Source organism: Cibotium barometz, chromosome 18 (genome assembly GCF_041138505.1).
Source record: "Cibotium barometz isolate CiBa-2024 chromosome 18, ASM4113850v1, whole genome shotgun sequence".
NCBI lineage: Eukaryota > Viridiplantae > Streptophyta > Polypodiopsida > Cyatheales > Cibotiaceae > Cibotium > Cibotium barometz.
The window spans coordinates 30558330-30570967 of record NC_141063.1 but is presented as its reverse complement, the minus strand read 5'-3'; the positions used below and the strand labels follow the sequence as shown (position 1 = coordinate 30570967).

At 40.8% G+C, this 12638-nt stretch overlaps 1 protein-coding gene across 1 annotated transcript; it reads left to right on the top strand.

The window, feature by feature from the left end:
* Positions 1–369: 369 nt before the first annotated feature.
* LOC147629193 (uncharacterized) lies at positions 370–5937 on the top strand. The gene is made up of 3 exons (XM_086812449.1): positions 370–455; positions 1138–1295; positions 1451–5937. The coding sequence occupies exons 2-3, from the start codon at positions 1169–1171 to the stop codon at positions 5743–5745; spliced, it is 4422 nt and encodes a 1473-aa protein (XP_086668575.1). The 5' UTR covers positions 370–455; positions 1138–1168; the 3' UTR covers positions 5746–5937.
* Positions 5938–12638: the final 6701 nt, after the last annotated feature.

The following is a 12638-nucleotide window of genomic DNA, read 5'->3' as shown; positions in this document are numbered from 1 at the left end:
CCTAGTCTGTCTGGTAAGGTCCTCAAAGTTTGAGGCTCCTTGTAGTTGGCATTTGGTAGTGGGAACCCTTCAACCCTTCGCATAAGGGCATGAAAAAATTTTACACTTTAAAAAGAGAAGCTAAAATTTGAGAAGGTTTTTAAATGTACCGTTAGCAACACAACTAAAAGCAAAGAAATGTGGCTATGGGATTGTGCTATAATTAGGTGAGTGCCGCTTTCAGAGTTTCGACACGTGTGGGGCGAGGCGCAGGGGTCCATTGACCGAGGCCTTGACTTTCGAGGCAGCACCTCCGGGGCCCGGCCCCTTGGGGAACCTTCTGGCCTGTCTTCCAGTGTTTGTTTTTTTTTTTGGCTCCCACCTAGAGATACAGCCCACAAAACCACTTGGAAGGGTTGCTGCCTTGTGAACATATCTGCTCGTACGCTGTGTTGGACCTCCCCCTCCTCTTCAAGGTAAGCTGCAAACCCCCCCTCCCTCTCAAACACACAAACAACATTCTGTCTCTCTTTCTCTCTTTCTCTCTCTCTCTCTCTCTCTCTCTCACACACACACACACACACACTCCACAGTCAGAGAGATAGACACCCCCCCCCTCCCCCTTCGTCTTCTTGCTTAGTTGTTTTCTCATTTTTTTTAGTTCCAATTTCCATTTTCCTGCACAATTTGCAGTGGCTTTTGCATTGCCTTTTTCTGATGTGGGTTTCCCATTTTCAAGGCACGCTACTTTCATCTCAACTCACCTTTTTGGTTCACCATTCTTTCATACACCCTCTTCGCCCTTTCTGCATAAATCATTTTGGGTTCTTCTTTTGCCTGCCTATTTATTTGTGGGTTCCCTTTTTTCTTTATTCCTGGTTCAATTTCGATAAGAATTTCCCCTTTTTTTCTGCGTAATTATATCTGTCCCCTTCCTTCGTCTTTTGCATGTTTTGGTGTGGCTTCCTTTAGTTTCCACTTGGGTTTCTGATTTTCTTCAAATTTTCGCATAATTAATTATGGGTTCAGTTCATGTCTTCTTGGGTGTGATCAATTCTTCTTTTAAATGACATTATGTACACTGCAAAACATGACTAGTTGACATAACGGTCATAACTTGTAACCATTGTGTACTGATTTTTGTTGCTCTTGTTAAAGGTGTCCTGACGTGGTGAGGGTTTCTCTCAACATGCCTGGGGCAGCCACAACCACTTCTGGCCACAGGAAAGTTCGGTGCCCAAAATGCACTGCCCTCCTCTCAGAGCCTGCTGCAAGTTCAGTTTTTGAATGCCCAATATGCTCCACTCTTCTTTTAGGTCAGATTAAGCACTGCTTCATAACTTCGTGTAGCATTAATGGGTTTCTGTTGTGCTTCCAGGAGTAATGATAGTGTGTTTCTAATGCCTAATCACATCACCAATGTGTTTTGATTACTTTCTTTGGATATTTTTTTTCTTTTTCTGAAACTCAGCTAAACGAACCCAAGGTAGACCATCGGAAACCCCCCTGAATGAAAATGGCAATGATGGAGAGAATAATAAAGAGACAAAGGAGGGGCAATCCAAGCTGGGAAATGCTATTAATGGCAGTGATGAGCTGAGCAGGACACAAGGACGTATTGATTATGAGGGTAAAGAAGGCACTTCTATCAATGGGAATGGCATGACACAAGAACACCAGCCTATGGTTCATGTGAGAAAGGAAGGCTCTTCACCTGTTGAAAACAACAGGGAACAAGAACGACAGTCCATGAATGATGTGAGTAATGAATCCACTTCAGCCGGTGACATTGACGGGACACAAGGGCAGCAGTCTTTAGACAGTGATGAGCTGAGCAGGACACAAGGGCAGCATCAATGTATTGATTATGAGAGAAAAGAAGGCACTTCTATTGTGAGTAATGAATCCACTTCAGTTGGTGACATTGACGGGACACAAGGGCAGCAGACTGTAGACAGTGATGAGCTGGGCAGGACACAAGGGCAGCATCAACGTATTGATCATGAGGGAAAAGAAGGCAGTTCTATCAATGGGAATGGCATGACACAAGAACACCAGCCTATGGTTCATGTGAGAAAGGAAGGCTCTTCACTTGTTGAAAACAACAGGGAACAAGAACGACAGCCCATGAATGATGCGAGTAATGAATCCACTTCAGTCTGTGACATTGACGGGACACAAGGGAAGCAGTCTGTAGATAATGCTGATAAAGAAAGCCTTGCTATTGATGGGATTGATAGGATGCTGGGGCTTCTGAAGCCAGTGGATTATGTGAATACACAAGAGGAGGCACCTATTGATTTTGTGATTAAACAAGACACCTCAATCAATGGGGATGACAGGACTGTGGTGCAACTGCCAATGGATTATGCAGCAAACGAAGGCACTTCAAGTGTGAGAAAGAAAGGTAGTTTGAGTGCAGCTGAGGATGAGGAGGATTATGAGGAAAGAGACAGTCTAGTTGATGGGAATAGTTGGACTCTGCAATCACAGATACTTAGGGATACTTGCCATGATCTCTCTTTTAAATATTCTCTCGAAGGTGTCTCGCCCCTTTACAGGAAAAGATTCCATACACCAAAGACAGTACCTGCAGAGACATCCGTGCCTAACACTGATGTGTCTGATATGCCATTATATACTCATCTCAGAGTAAGGCGCTCTCATTCATGCAGGGAAAGCTCAGATGAGATTAAACATGAAAGCTATTCTTCTGAATTTGAGTCAGCTTCACATGATGGATCTGATTCAGATTTCGATTTCCCGGCACCGTTGTCAGAAAGTAATGTAATTGATCATAGAGAATCCACTCTTCAAGAACCAAGTGGTCACACTGAAGGACCTCAGCTTGAGCTTCCTTCACAGATTGGGGATGCTGGCAAAATTGCTTCCGATGTGAAGAGGGGACTGGACTTAGGAGCTGAAGTAGAAACAGGTAACAATGAGCTACTTTTACAAGAAGGTGATGCCGTAAAAAAGGAACCATTTTTACATAGGGGCAGTAGGCAACAACTACATGGGGATGATGTTGGAGGTGTTTTTGGTGGTGGGCAAGAAAAAGAAACTGACAGGAACCAGGGCAGTCCCACCCATCAGGTCAAAGAGAGCAAGCCAGTGCCTAATGCAGATCTATGGAAAGAGATCTCAGAGTCTTTGGATATGCCATCTTCTGATGGTGGACAGCCCTTGAACCTGAGTGGCCTTTGCAATGTGAATGAAGAAAATATGAACGCAAATATACTAAGTTCAGGCATAGAAGCTTCCATGGGCTCATCATTAGGTAGTGGTGAAGATGCAACCTTTTTAACCTCTCAAGAGGATAGTAAGCTAAAACAAAGTGTTCCAAGTGTAGCCTTTTCTGATCTAAATGACACTAGTTCCAGTGATAACACACTCAATATTGCAAGTGCAAGTCAGTCAAAGATCGCTCTTCAAACAAACGACTTGCAAAAGATTTGGCAAAATGACTCGTTCCATTCACACCTTTATCATAACATGATATTGCCAGAAGCAAGCAGTTGTAAAGCCCCCCATGCTCAGGATTTCCAGCCCAGCAGTCCTTTGTCAAGTGTTGCCAATGTTATGCAGTCAAACACTCGTAGGCTGGTCCCTGCTGATGTCAGGTACATGAATGCAACAAATGTCCATCTTTCATCTGCTACCAAGATGCAGGATATAGAAAGGAAAGTTAGATTGTCCAACCGGAGTGAAAAGGCGGCAACAGATAGATACCCTCTTGTTAAGAAAGATTTACATTCAGATCCAAGGGAAGAACTAGACACTGCTGCTTTGCAAGAGTCTGCTGTGACTGAGCACATGCTTGAGTCAAGAAGGTATCGTGAAAGGAATGGTCCTCCAGAAAGACAACATTTGTATGGCCGTGAAGGCAAGCGTCATGATAAGTTCATACCTCAAGTGCAAGGAAGTAGAAACAGTGAGGGCCTTCATTTTGCAGGATCAGACAGGAACACAAAGGGATCCACTGCTACACAAGAAAGGTATGTACACCCTGCTTCTGGGTTTGAAGATTGGCAAGGGCACAACTCTTTTCTGCAGAACCAGAGCCGTCAAGCAGACTTGCATGTGGCAGAGCAAAGCCCAAGCCGTTTTTCCCACTACCCTGCGAACAATATCTTTGGCTTCTCTCCTGCCGGTTCACAACCATATGGCTGCACCAATCATCATGTTGTATCTGATTCTTTTGGCTCGGGAATGCCAAGTGCAAACCGGACCTACCCATATCAAGTGCCCTCTCATCCTTTGGTGCTTCCAGTTGCAATGCAGGGGCATGCATTTACCCATTGTAGATATCATCCTATCTCTCCGGTTTGCATGCTCTGCATCAACGGCCAGCAATCCCATGTGCCACAGACTCAGATGCCACCTTGTGCGCTCTGCTTTGGTCAGTTAGTATCAATGGCTCATCAGCCAGGACATGGTGAGTGCTGGAACTGTCACCAAGCCCATCAGGTTCAGGCGTCTTTGCATGCGAGTTCTCCAGCTGGATGTTCCCAAACATGCTTCTCCTCAAAACTGGGTCAGAGGCATGATACATCGCATGTTGAACTAGAGTCCCAAGCTTTGCCAGTGAGAAATCATAAGCATTATCCTCCATTACCTCAAGGGGGTGCTGCCCCGTATGTTATATGCAAAGACTGCAGCCGAATTCTTCAAGTGCCTGCAGGTCTTCCTACTAATGATGGGATGACCCAGAAACTACGCTGTGGTGGATGTGGTAAAGTTTCCAAGTTTTCTGTCTACAATGACATTCAGCAAACATACATTGCGAGTTTGAAAGCACCAGAAGTGGAATCAATGGTTGGGGCCCCAAGTATGTTGCCTTTGGTTCAAATCAACAAACATAGCAGACAGTTACCTGTTTCTAAAGCTACTCAGAGCATGGAGTCCTCGTACCATCAAGGTTTGGTTAGTGCGAGCCCCGGTTTGCACCCGTTATATGAACAGGGTCTTAACAAAATACTACCTCAGACCAATGGTATTGTAGCCACTGCTTTCACCAACAGAACCTTAGATTACAATTCACAAGGGGGGATATTACCCAGAAGTCAGTCTAGATATTGTGAGACTGATACTTTTCTCAATGGTTGTGGTGAGTCTAGCCCTTCATCTTCAGCATTCATTACACGTTTTTCTAGTCCTCTGGAAAATGCTCGGAGTCTTTGTGTTGTTGAGAGCCAAAAAGATGAATCTCTAAGGGTGGGGAAGGTTGGCTTTGAAGGATCAAAGATGAGCAATGGTCTGCCATTGCAATCCACTGTGGATGAAAAGGAAGAGGGACTAGATTTTGGGGCACCCAGAATCTCAGATGGTGACTCACTGGATCATAGTGAAAGTAGAATGAGGTCTCCAGAGAACAAGCAAGGTTATCATCAAGAAAAATATGGAGAAGTTTCTGGGAAAGAGCCTCTTAGAGGGCACCAAGCTGATTGGACGACTGAAAGTCGTCAACAGCAGGTGTTTGAGTCTAATCAAAGCACGGGACAAGGCACTGCTCAAGAGAAAAAGGCTGGCTCACCCCTTATTACACTCCTCAATCAAGAGTCCACAAGGTTTAAGATTAGCCTACAGCAGAGAGTGTCATTTGAAGACTCCAGATCAGACTTATATGACAGGCCCTATGAGAGAGAACAAGACATTTCTGGATCTCATGGTCCTTCAGCCCAGCATTTTGTGATCAGAGGACCACGGCATATTGCAGGATTGCTAAGGAGAAGCTTGAAAGATTTTGGCAGAGGAGGACAGTAAATTGAAGTGCACCAAAAAGAACAGTCTCTTTTTGACCCTCTTTTGAAACATGAACATGGTATTGTAAGCTTTTCTGCTGTATATTTAGGACATGTATGATTATTGGACTTGTATAATTGGGCATGTATGATTATATTGTAAGTTCTTCTGCTGTATGACTATATCAGACATGTCTTCATTTATTGTTCAGACTCTTTTCTCTCTGTCCATTGGTTGTATAGGCATGGGCTTGGAGCCTGTTGGATGGTCGTAGATGGGTGACTTAGATGGATAGGTTGCTAGTGGTAACAGTCATGCCCATAGCAGCACTTCTAGCTTCACAGCAATGTGCTGGATATGCTACTCAGGCAGAGTAGATACTCCATTTGAATGCTTTTTACCTCATCTCAAGAAGATGGGTCATGCCTGGATCCCCAAATCTCAAGTGACACTGCTTCAAAGGGATCATATAATTAAACTACACCATCACACAGTCTTCAGCCTAGCCATTGTTGCATGTTGCATGCCTTTAGAACATGTTGCTAGACATGGAGATGAATGAGGATAGAGAGACCAGTACAGTTGCAAGGTGGCACCCGGAACTGTCTAGCAAACTATGCTTATGGAAACTAATGCAAACATCTTGACAAATGGACCTTGATGACTACATCAAACGTGTATTTATTGTGTTGTAAAACCTTTGATGTCTAATGGGTCTTCTCAAAGATTTGTGTAATGTGGTGTATTTTGGCATATAATGGTTGCAAGTAGATTTAGTTGGGTTCTAGAATCTCTCTCTCTCTCTAAATAATCAAAAGTCAAATGAGGCAATCAAAGTCCCTTTAGCTCAATGCATGGATGGGCATGAGAAGGGGGATAATTGGGTGTGCAACTATGTGCAACAATAGTACTGATTGATTAGCACCTAAACTTTACCTCAATTTCAAGATAGTTTAATAACTTATTATTATAGAAACGATAAGATTAGGACTTACACTACTTGGGCTCCTCACAAGGGAGTACTTGGTGGCTGTCATGCTTGGGCAACTAGGTCTAAAGAGGCTATGCATAAAGGGGGCAACTAGGTCTAAAGAGGCTATGCCTTAAGGGAGTAACAAAACCGCTTGCAGTGAAGTTAATGACAAAAGTATTTCTCTGTTCGAGTCTAGGGACGGCTCCCGTTGCCCCTGACCCCGGGTAGAAAAACAAAACAAAAAAAGTTAGGACCTAAACTTTACCTCAATTTCATGGTAGGGTGATCGCTTATCATTATAAAAACGATAAGATTGGGGTACTAAAACAATTGATTAAACTAAATGGAACAAAGATATGAAGTGGAGCTTTCATTGAGGATTTTTGTATAATAAAAATGTGAGCCAAAACCCAAGAAAGAAGAAGATTTTTAGTGAAGGTGATTATACTTAATCCTTGACATTACTGATTACTAATAGATTAGTAAGATGTTTTCATGTATGTAGATTTACTAATAGATTAGTTTGATGTTTTCATGTATCTAGATTTATTAATAGATTAGTAAGATGTTTTCATGTATATTTTGTTTTGGGGACCATAAATTTAGCTCAAGATTGACATGATCTTTCAATTATATATTTGGTCTCATACGTCATTTTGGCCTAATCAACTAAGAAACTCCTAAAACACATGAATGCTTAATACACATAAAAAATCCATGCATGATTATCAAGGGATACCATAGCCCAGAACATGCAAAACATTCATTACATGTAAAAGAGCCATTCACAACTATCAAAAGGCACCATAGCCTAGAACATACTAAACAATTTTTAATACTTAATCTAAAGATGTAAAGAGCCTAAAGTATGCCATACTTAAAACTAAGCCATCATTACAACATGATACAAAACTTTAACATTTCTATTGATGTGTCATGGAGGATGTCCCAAGGTTCCATGGCCCAGTATGCATATACTACTATCTCCAACGGATTAGCATGCACTGGGATCCCCACCCACAAGGAGGATTTGCAAATTTGGAGCTACCTATTAGCGATGTTTGATTGTAGAAGTGGAATCCCTGGCTCTAGCTAGGGGTCACACGGGGCATGTATGTATGTATGGAGGTAGCTATGTGGATGTTGGTCCACATCTCTGGCCTTCCATGAGATGGTGCATCTAATTGAAGTTTATGGGAAAGCTTTCCTATATAGCAAACAATTTTCTAGAATCGTTTATCTCGAATTAAAAAAAACTTTTTATATACAATTCTTTTTCTATATATGGCTAGCAATTTATCTAGTTAATTATACAATTTTTTATTGTTTGTTTACTATAATTACATGGATTGTAAAATATTTATTTAGCATATCTATATCTAACATAATATATAATAAATAAAAAATATTATTATTCTTATTATTTCTACTATAATTCTTTACATTTCAATACTAAAATATGGATACATTGTATTCACTATTCAATTTTTCTAAATTGGACATTAGACATTCTTGATTTCTTTTGAGTGATAAATAATTGAAGACTCATAGAACATGAACTCATAGATAATAAATCAACTTGAGATTAGTGATCTTCGAAATAAAAGAGTATATTTCTAGATATATCACCATAACTTCTTAAATATCAAACACGATCCATATTAAACAGGCTAAAATTAGTGAGAATAGCTTCTCACAAAATACAATAACGTAAACTTCACATTCTTGGACTTCCAATAAAAAGTTTTTCTAGAAGGTCAAAGCCATGCTATTGTATCTACATCCTCGGCGCTCAAATCATGTGAGGATTGTCTATTTAGCTTGACCTTTTTGTTGTCACCAAGCAGCCAAGAGGCTAGACTATCCCTCATGACTATCCCTCATGCCTTCAAGACTTTTAAGTCTTCACATCTTTTGAGTTGTTTTTAAAATCAACTATCTTCCTTTCTTATTTCAGAATATGTGGCCTTCCAAACTATATATATAATCAATGAGCCACATCGAAATATGTGGGAAGAACTGTCTCCATCTCCTCACTTGTTAAAGCTCTCACCCAAAAGACAAAAATAATTTGAGTATAAGTAACATGTTGTATTAAAAAAGTATACACTAAGTAATAATTAAAGAGTTTACTCATACTTACATTCTTATCTTTAGCCAATATAAGAGTATCATCGTCACATGACTTGTCAATCGATCCATTCATTGATTTGATCGTCTACATTCAAAGAAAAAATTAAACGAATAAATTAAATATGTATCTAATAAAACATAAATGTAACCTATGAAATCAAAATTATTCCCTTCATTTTCTCTCTTTTTCAATAACACTTCTCTTCATGCTCATGTATTTCCTCACTAATCTATTAAAATAAACACCAATTATTAGAAATAATCAAAAATAAAATTAGTTCTTTGTAGTTTTCTAAGCTTAGAGTATATATCTTACATTCTTTACAAATTCTTCTCATTGAGTTGTATCTATTTCTAATCCATCATTCATAGAAGAATTGTCACAAGGTATCTGTGTATATAGAAATATGATTAGTGACTATCATGATAGCATATTTAGAAATGAAATGATTATATAAAAACCTCTAGATTTGTTGGTGATGGTATTGGAGCTTCAAGGAGAGGATTTTGAATGGCTTCGAAGTACCATGCTCCAAGAGCTCCATAAAATATGGAAATTGTGTCCCATTGATTACATCATCATAAAAATTAACCTATCTCAAAAAAGTACACATCAACAAAATGGAGTTATATTGCTTCATAATATAGATCACATAAAAGAATGCAAAGAGATTAAGAAGCATATATTGTTCACTCTATACTAAAATAGGACATTAGGCAAAGGTTGAGGTCTATGGGGGCCCTTTAAGCTGCCATATTATGTTTTTAAGTACTTTTGCTTAAGGACTCTAAGCAAACTTTGACTAGGCATGACAAGGGGATCTTTATGCAATCATTATTTGAATTTCTATTGTTTTAAATATATATTTGCTTGAGCTAATATGGGGGTAACTTTTTGGTTTTCCCAAATTCAAAATGGCTGAAAAGCCTTCCCTCCTCTCTTCCCTCCACTTTTAGGACCCCCCACTTTCTCTCTCTAAGACGCCCTCGTCTCACTACCACTCTCTTTCTCTTCCCCTTTCTCACATTTGGGTGTGCCATGGCTCTGCATCTCTGATTAGTAAGCTTCCATAACCTCTGCACTTCCAAATGCAGATATCTCACACTCTCTCATCCTCCATGCCTCATCTTTTTATCATTTTCTGCTCTCTCTCTCTCTCTCTCTCTCTCTCTCTCTCTCTCATGTCTTTCCCACATTGAAGTGTAGAAAATCCCTCTGTCAACCTCCATAGCTTCAGAGCTTACCACTTTCCATTCTTGCATTGTTTACCATACATATCCCCTACTTCCATCTACAATCTACATCTCTCTCTCTCTCTCTCTCTACTGTATTATGCTGCAAAACCTCAATCTACCATCTTCTATGCCTCTTGCCATCTTCCTTGTCCTTTCTCCTATTACCTAATCAAAAGATTTATGATCTTCTAATATTTTTTACAGCAAAACTTCATTGCACTCTCCTCAGAATACGCTATCCTCACTCTTGCATTGTGTTCTACAAGAAGCTCTTTTCAGCATTGCCTAACCCTAAAGAAAATGCCACTTGAAGATATATCTAACAGAGCACCAAAGTTCAGGTTACATGTAGATTTGGCTGCTGAGTATGCTACCATCCGCAGCACAAAAACAAGTGGTGTGACCAATGTGCCATTGGATACTCTTCGATCACAAGGGCGAAAATGTATTGACCTCTGGACGAATGGATTCATATACCCTATTGACCCGCTCACCAATGCTCCACCTCATTTTGTTAATATCACTACATTTCTTAGTTATGTAGGTGATGGAGCTAATGGTCTATTTGGCTATTGTAGGAGGCTTTCTTTTGTTGCAACTCAGGAATCGCATTCAAGAGTGCATTTTCGAGGCTTATGGCATGAGTTGCAGCAGCAACACAAGAAGGACATTGATAGGCTTGAAGAAGTGGTGAACAACTTGAAAACTCAGAATCAGGAGCTCCAGAAGAACAACTTGTTGCTTAAGCAGGCCTTTGATATTGAATGGGACAAGATGAATGCAGCCAAACAGGATGCACGAAACAAGCAACGACACCTTGCAAGCCTGAAGAAGCTTCCAGTAGGCTTTCGACAACGGAAAAGAAAGTGTCAGTCCCTAGAAACCTTGGCAACCCTAAGTGGAGCAATAAAACGACGTGTACGAGCAACAAGGTAACTTCTATTCTTGCCATTGTTTTGCAGGCCATTCTGTTTTGTGAAACATATTGATGTTATTTTGTATTTATGTTCCATGTAGAGATATTGCTGGGGATATGAAGGTGGTGCTGAGGAATGTAGAGCAGGCATATTGAAACATGTTGTTAAGTTATCAGACATATCAAAGCTGCTAGAAGATCCCACATGCAAAATATCTAAGCAAATCCGAAACAAAATTTTTGGAGAGCTGCAAAATATGGTAAGCCCCATACAGATTATGGATGCATGTGATAGTGCTGGTGTCAGTAGGAAGGGATATGAAGCCATTTACAGGGTGTTTGCACTAGGTCATCGTGCTAAAGGACTTCTTCGACCCATGCTACCAACTCCATACAGTGTAACCATGGCAAGAAAAAGTGCAAACTTAGAAATTGCGAACATGTTAGGTGGCTACCGTCATGTGGAGGATGCTCTGCCTGTATGTACTACAAAGGTATTTGAATACAACAAGTACAACAATGTCTTTATTGATTTAAGGACCCTTCAAAGAGCTATGATTTCTGCGTGAGTGGTTCGGTGCGCATAGGCGTATGGGTCGAAAATGGGTTCCATATTAAAAAATTGTAGCCTTTATTAAGTTAAAGCTTTTTTTTAAATTTCTAGAGAATTTTTTTATTAATAAGTTTTTTTCAAAAACTATATAAACCTGTAAAAGTGAGTTTTAAAAGTACATTTTCCCGTTCATTCACTCGTGTAAGTCAATGGATGGCTAGAACTAAGCACACTGCACGCAAAACTGAGAACCCAAACGTACCGTCTGGTGCACACAATTTGATACAGGCAGTCGTCGCAGCACAAGCATTTCAACAAGTGCAAAAACGCATCAAAAAGAAGCATACAAGCATGGACAGAGAGGTAGAGACTCGACAGGAAGATGTACAGCCGGATGTGTTTTCACAACTGGACAATATTGAGGATGTCTCCAAGCAGCCTGGAGACACCGGCTCATTTAGAGCCACGCGTACACCATTCCCCCGGCCTCTCTCAGAGGCTGAGCAGCAGGAGCATGTGCTGGAAGAGAAACAACGCCAGATTGATGAGGAGGCGCATAGAAGAAGAGAGCAACAGCACGCCCTACTCCCTCAGCAGCTAGAAGAGGAGCTAAGGGTCGCATTTGAGGAAGACCAGGAAGCACTTCTCTGTACTGAGCAAGAGCAGTATCAACAGGCTGCTGACTTCTATGAAGCAGAGGAAATAAGCCGTCGTGAGGAGCAGGATAGGCTCTTAGCACAAACACTACATGAGGAACTTGAGAGGCGTCAGCCCCAGCCTCCACCTAAAAAACAAAGAATAAAGATTTGTGTCAAGAGAAAGAAGGAACGTGCAAACAGGCAGCAAGAGGTGGAGATGGAAGAGGAGGATCGACGACAAGAAGAGGAGCAAAGGGAGAGGGAAAGACAGGAGCAGGAGGAGCAAAGGGAGAGGGAAAGATGGGAACAAAGAATTCAAGAAGCACGCAGATTAAAATAAGAACAAGAAAAGAAGAAGGCAGAAGCAAGTAAAAGAAGACTACATCTAGATCCAGCCGAGCAAGAAAGGCGAAAAAAATTTAGAAATGATAGACAACCATGGGAAGAGAGGTCACATCCACCACC